The sequence below is a fragment of the Lissotriton helveticus genome, chromosome 7 (assembly GCF_964261635.1).
Source record: "Lissotriton helveticus chromosome 7, aLisHel1.1, whole genome shotgun sequence".
Taxonomy (NCBI): Eukaryota; Metazoa; Chordata; class Amphibia; order Caudata; family Salamandridae; genus Lissotriton; species Lissotriton helveticus.
Window position 1 is genome coordinate 1707594016 of NC_136068.1, and position 7109 is coordinate 1707601124.

Below are 7109 nucleotides of genomic sequence, written 5' to 3' on the forward strand. Positions count from 1 at the left end.
CATGGGCAATGGAGAATTGGGGGATGGACATACATTAAAATTACCAGGATGCAAACAAAAGAGCTGGGATCATTTACATCTACCTCTGGACTGCAGGCTGGACTAGTCCTATTGGAGCAGGGTCAAGACTGATTTGCATATAGCTGGGTTCAAACTGAGGTGCATTGACGTGCAAAATAACGATGGATTGGGATGCGGCCGGAGTGATTACCAGTTACTGAGATTAATTCAAGCATTCCGTTCTTCACTGTTTTGTATATTTATTGACCATTCAGAACTCAGAGGCTCCCAATGCAAGCACAAGTTAAACTCCTCAGCCATACTTTCAAGGCGCTAGATAAACTAGTCCAGCATACTACAACAATCAAATTTGCTCTCAAAAACGTTACAGACACCTCCACTTATCCAGAGTCCTACTTGCACCCCCACGTATACAGAAAGAGAGATCAGAAAGAGAGATCAGGAGTTATAGCCTTCATGCAACACCTGAGCTTTCTCCTCCCTTCTTGAACTCCACAAGAAGCTGAAGTCCTGTCTTTTGAAGTAGTCTCACTCGGCCCTAGGTTTGGTTCGATTCACAACTGTTAAGTGTAGGATACCCTCCTGAGTGATAGTGCACTATACAAATCTACATAACATAACATGGTTACCTACCGGGTAGTATCTTCCATGTACATAGCATCCACACATGTCTATAGGCACACACTGCTGTCCATCAAAGAGCAGGTTCCCATCACATTCAAAGCCTTCCGAGCAGTCCTCTGGACAGTCCCACGGATCAACAAGTCCGGAGCAGCTGGAAGCACAGATGTTGGAGCAGGTGCTGAAGTTGCTTTTTGCAGGACAGTCCATTGCTGGAAACAAAGGGCAGAATTGTTTACTATAAATGTATGTAAACCAGTTGGTAGAGCTGATTGTGAGGTTCTACTGTGATGAGCAAGGTATCCCTTTAGAGGAATGATTAAAGGAGACATCACCCAACAGGCAAAGAACAATTTGTTACAGAGGTTGTATATCAGAATATTGTTATCTAAAGTAATGTCTGACAAATATACCTTTTAAACAATATGTAGTCAATGGTAATTCTGGTACCCACATTTTCACTACTCAGAAGGGTCCACCATGATGCATGGGTGCCTGTGTTGTAATCCTGGGAGGCTTTTTCCTCTTTTTATGTGTACTGCAGCACACATAAAAAGAGGAATAAACAAGGAGAAATAAAGATATTTCTCCTCGTTACGCCTCTCCTGGGGAGGCATATCTTTTTAGCTCATTACCAGGTTTACCTGTTCTTGTAAACCAGGGAATGTGTCAAAATCTGTGGGTGTTGCGTGGGAGCACCCACGCAACACTCATGGAAATGCCTCCTTGGCACAGAGTAATGCAACACAGGGCTTTGCGCTGCGTTACTTTACTAGAGGTTTATGAAGCCACGCAGGGCCACGCATGGTGGCCTAGCATGGTTTCAAAAATCTCATTTTACATTTGTGTCACACTTGCACCAAGTTGCGTGGTGCAGGAGCCAATCAAAGCAGTTCATAAATATGCCCCATAAAGAACTGAACCATAGAGTATTAATGAGGAATGCCTCAGGGATAAAGAGCAATAATGAGGGAGGAGGAGAGGAGAAGTGTTTAATAGTGCAAGGCTGGGTAGCACATAGCGTATTGTGTTGCAGTTCTATACTCACGACAGAAGGAGTCGCTCCTCCAGGGCCTGACCGTCACCCCAGCAGCCTGGCAGTCTGCGACGTAGGTCTGAATGTTGCGACACAGCATCATCCTGTCTCCATTGCCAGCACACAGGTCATACACACAGTTTTCAAAGTAGGCATCTGGTTTTATGGTGCTGTGGCAGTCACTCAGAGGCCCTTCCACATCTGTGAGGAAGCCACAGTACTCCTTGTTTCTACAGACCTCCTTCTTGTCTTCACTGCAGGTGAAGCAGGGCTTGTCAGGGGCTCCACAGGTGGCTGGGTTACAAGTCTCATCTGTCTGCACTGCGCAGGCTGTCGCAAAAGCATTGACATCCGTGGTCACTTGGCCATCAGGAAGGGTGAAGTCATCTGCGTTGTCCCCATTGTAGTTCCCGCACAGACCGGACATCTTGCCCTTGTAGCTCCCTGGCACAGTGACTTTGACATAGTATTGCCAGTCATACTGTATAGCCATGAGAAAGTCTATCTGTATCCTGCAAGTCACACCATGCTGAAAGGCTCTGACCTTTCCATCCATCAGGCTGACGGGGAGCCTGTGTATCAATCCGTCCACCTAAAATGGAGAACATTAAAATGAGAATTTTCAAATTTACTTTGACTTTTATGAAACACTCAAGCCTTAAAGTAATGTGCAATAGGTTTGTTTTTAAATGATTACAGACTGATGAATAAATCGAGCATTTATACAGCACAACTGTCAATCCCAGTGGAGCATCCTGGCGCTAGGGGATAGAGAAAAATCAGAGGCCATAACACTTAGTGAAAAGAAGCCAGAACACACATCAGCAGGATAAGTCCTACAGCGGAGTCATTGAATTCATGAATGCGGTACACCTGTATCTGTGTCAGGAAATCAATGAAAACCATGTCATGAATCAGCATGCACAAGCAGTTGTTGTGCTGTGCATTTTTAGTGGTAGTGGTGCAACTGTTGTAATAGTAGTGCTGCCCATGAAATTGTAGTATTTTGTTTTAATTGAAGTGGTGTCATATTTCACTGGTATTGTTGCTAGTGTTTAGCTTTTGTTCTGTTGATGTGTAGGGGTTTTAATGTAGTGTTTTCATTTTGTAGCTCTTTTGTCATTGTCATACAGTTGACAGTTTAAATGCTACAGTATTATGCGTTAGACTTGTTGCAGTATTTGTGTGATGTTGTACTGTCCTGTGATCAAAGCCTGTGATCTGTTTCTTCCCCAAGAAACATAAAAATCTAGAAAAACAAACCGGCAGGCCGATAATTTAATCTAAACTCGAAATGTGAGACTCGCAGTTCGAATACATAAACCAATCTTTTTGCATTGTCGGGGCCTATTCACAAAGGTAAATTTACATGTGTACATTTACTTGTGTTTACACTTTTCAAGTGTAAATTTACTGCAGACTTACATGTCTACATTCCCTCAAAACAGGAGGTGGAAGTTGCTAGTACAGTATTTATGACTGAAAAACTTCCACAAGCAAGTTTTCATGCATAGGCAAAGGTCTCGGTCACCGTGCACTGATCTCCCTCTGGTAAAGTACAGAGAAACAAAGCTGATAGTTGTTAAAAAATAATTAAATTTTTTTTATGTAAAATGAAAATGTTATTCAACATGAAATGATTATTATTAACCTAGAATAAAATATTATTTTATTTAAAATACATACAATATAATATGTAATTTATTATTATCAATATTTTACATTATTTATGCCAATAGCACCCTTCATATGGTTTACTATTGATATTGTTTTAAAAAAAAATTTTATTTTAATTTTCAATAAATAATTATTAACCTAGAATAAAAGATTATTTTAAATTAAATACATACAATATAATATTCAATGTATTATTATCATTATTTTACATTATTTTATGCCAATAACACCCTTCATATAGTTTACTATTTATACATTGTTTTAAAAAATAATATAAATGTATTGAATTTTAAATAAATAATTTTAAATTGAATACATCTGTTGACATTATATGTATATATCAGTAGCGGTCGGCAGTAGGAGTTACTGCAGGGCGGTGACGTGGCAGGGGGAGGGGCAGGGTGGGGAGTAGTAATGTATGGATTACAGAGTTTTACAGGTAAGTAAACATTTAAATAAATAAAACGAATTTTGTTGCGCGCACTGCATCACCAAATGTAATCCATACATTACTACCCCCCACCCTGCCCCTCCCCCTGCCCACGTCACCGCCCTGCAGTAACTCCTACTGCCGACCGCTACTGGTATATATACATACACACAATCCTTATACAAAATAAAAAAATATTATTTGACACGGTTACCTAAGTGGTGCGGAGACCTCCACATTTGGGGCGGAAAAGTATGTATAAAAAAAGTTGAAGCGGTGGAGCAGAGGTCTGTAAACATAGGTTTGGGTATATCATTTTAGAGTATGTGAGTGGTACATCTTTAGTCCTACTAAAGGTACTACAAAGTGTAGTCTGGAGTAGAGTTTTAGGTCAACCATCTATGGGATGGCTTTCTTACTAGTTCTAATCGCTGCTCCTGAGTCAACTAAAGCTGTGTCTCCATTGTTCCATTATTATAGTTGCCATTGTTTGTTATGCACTTCACATGAAAAATTATTTTTTTAGATTTTACTAGAACATTGGCTCCCGTAGACGGATATGCACCAAATTTAACAAGCCGAAAATATAGCTAAAAGGCCAGCTTGATCATTTTCCTGCTGTTCCTTACAGGAGAACAATAGTTAAGGTGGAGTGAAAAAATAAGAGTTTCTCCACGTTTACTGCCAAATGAAATGTTGCTCGCTCCTACTCAAATGTGATTGGCTGAGCAAGGGGATTTATTTTTAGCCCGACTTCTTGAAAATCGCAAATAATGAAAAAACATCCCAATGTTCATGCTGTTGAAAAATAAAATCTAAAGCAATGAAGGGTCAACACGAGAGGTGCCTGATCCCGGGGGAGTGCTGGGGGCACTCATAGTTGTGGAAATAATGGGAAACCTTCAAAATAAAGCATTTGGCATAGGAAAATTGCAATATTTTTAGAAATCAGGATTTCATAGAAACAATTTTATGTCACTAGTGATAAGCACCATTTTGAGTAGAAAATCACGATTTCCATACACATTTGAAAATAAAGGGAAAATCATCATTTAGAAATTAAATAAAAAATCAAGGCGTCAAACCCTGCTATGTACAGCCAAAGGACGTGCTCATTAGAGGTACGCATCCTTTGGATAGTTCGGTCAGTGGTCAACCGCTGCTGGTCTGCAGTGAATTTCTGAGGTTTGTAAGATATACTGTATTCAATCTTTTGATTGCATTCTCGCAACAAATCCATCACAGACCGTGCACAGCAGAGATTGGCCTTTCCCTCAAATTATGCAGCTAATCCACCCGACTGCACAGGCCTTTGACCTCTGTCTGTCCTTCAATTCTGCGTTCAGTGATTTATACGAATCCTCTTCTATTGGTGTAAGCTTAACTTAAAAATTGACAGCTATGCACAAGTCCATGAAAATGCACTAATTTCTGATGACAAAATAGTGGCTAAGTGTTTGTGAATTTTTGCAAATAATCATGTTACTGTTTACCAATTGCACTCGTTTACCTCTTATGCTTATTTTTTCCAAGCCTTCAGCACTGGTCTACCCTATGTTGGGGCCCAGATATGGTCACTGTGTCTGCCCTTTTCCAAGAATTTTAGAACTTGCAAGTTTGAAGACAGTAGAAAAACAATTCATTGAAGCCCTTTACCAGCCTGTTACATTTCTTAAAATTCCACTGTGATTAACAGAACCTGCGAGTTTCTAGCTCTCAAGTTTAAAACAGCAGAAGTTGTCTCCAAATTTCCACCAGACACAGTTTTAAAAAGCTAGGGGTAGATGTATCAAGATTCCATTTTGAGATTTCTAAATAGCGATTTTTAAGGAATCGCTATTTAGAAATCGCAAAATGGAATGTATGTAGAAAATCACTATTTTTTTGCGTTTTCTTAGTCTTCCTTATTTGTGAATTCGAAAGTTGCGAACTTGCAATTAAGGAATAATTTCCCATGCATTCCTATGGGCCAAGAGGCCCATAGGAATGATTGTGAAATAATTCTCAATTTGCGATTCGCAATTTGCTAATCGCAAATTGAGAATAATTTCAAGGGTGCAGGGGTGTCTCAAAGACACCCTGCTGCACCCCTGAAATTTACATGTGTGTGTGCATATGGCGCACATACATGCCCTATGGGCCCGATTCGCAAAGGCCGAAATTCGCAGAATTCCGGCCTTTGCGAATCACAAAAGGCTTAATACATCTACCCCCTAATTTCTCAAAACTACTATACAGATTTCCTTCAAATCAAAAAGCCTGTCGCAGACTGAAGTGACAAATTTAGTGTAAACTTGTTTAGTGATTTTGCTAAAGCAAAGAGCAAAATTTCCTAAGAGAATGTTTTTGGGTCCCCCTTAACTTTGTAACTTTTTCTCCGTCACAGATTTACACCACAATTGACATGATGAACCTTAGTCACGTTTGCTAATGGGGTGTAGAATTTCAAGCAGATATGCCAAATGGCATCAACGTTAATAGCGTTAAAAAAATGCTTTGTGTGTGGAAAGATTGGCTGACCCACCATTATTCATTTTAATAAGGAGTGAGAGAGAGCAAGACCAAGAGAGGTGATGTAAAGGCGATAGGGACCAAGGGAGCCAGAGAATGTTTTAAATACAGATAGAAAATGAAAAGTTCTGGAGACAGTACTAATGATATTGATGAAAATGTTGCTAGAATCTGCATTACTTGTCCTTTCATTTGAATATATGTATAGGTTATATATTTATATTATCTTACCAGGATTATCCCTTTTTTGCTCTGAATCATGGTGAATGTGTGGTTATATACTACTAGAGTTACCACTGATGTGACCGTCACTGGTCCGTTTCCATTTTCTTTATGTTTTACATTGACCTCAAATGGTGTGAGATTCTTGTCCACACCGTTGTATTTGGCCATAGTGTACACACATCTTCCTCGGTAGTCATAGCGACGTCCATCGAATGTGGCATAGTGGGAGTCGCCGAGAGCAGCACATGTTCCAATACCTACAGGGATGCACCTCTGGATACCGTCTGCCAGAGCGCACTCTTCATTGGGTCCACAGGTGAACGGTATGCAGTCAACAGATCCACCTTCCTGACACGTACACTGCGCGTCACACTTTCCATTGGGGTAAAACACTTCTCCTTTCTTGTAGTATTTTTCCTTGTAGAGACATCCACACTGACTTATATCAACACAATGATCTCCACTGAGGACAAAGCCGTCATTGCAGGAACAGCCTTCTTTGCAAGTCGAGTCACATCCTGCAGGGGTGGTGAGTCCGCAACAGGTGATGGGGCATCCAGTTAAACATAATTCATAGTGGCTGTTTCC

The 7109-nt window shown here is 40.3% G+C and overlaps 1 protein-coding gene across 1 annotated transcript in view; it reads right to left on the reverse strand.

Moving 5' to 3' along the window:
* The window catches only part of LOC144770674 (IgGFc-binding protein-like), a 334107-nt gene extending 327457 nt beyond the window's left edge, over nt 1-6650 (reverse strand). The window contains exons 1-3 of the mRNA XM_078655389.1: nt 6528-6650; nt 1691-2270; nt 655-854 (exon numbers count right to left, since the gene is read on the reverse strand). Coding sequence (XP_078511515.1) covers nt 655-854; nt 1691-2270; nt 6528-6557 — 810 coding nt within the window. The 5' untranslated portion in view covers nt 6558-6650. The remainder of the gene's footprint in view (nt 1-654; nt 855-1690; nt 2271-6527) is intronic.
* Nucleotides 6651-7109: the final 459 nt, after the last annotated feature.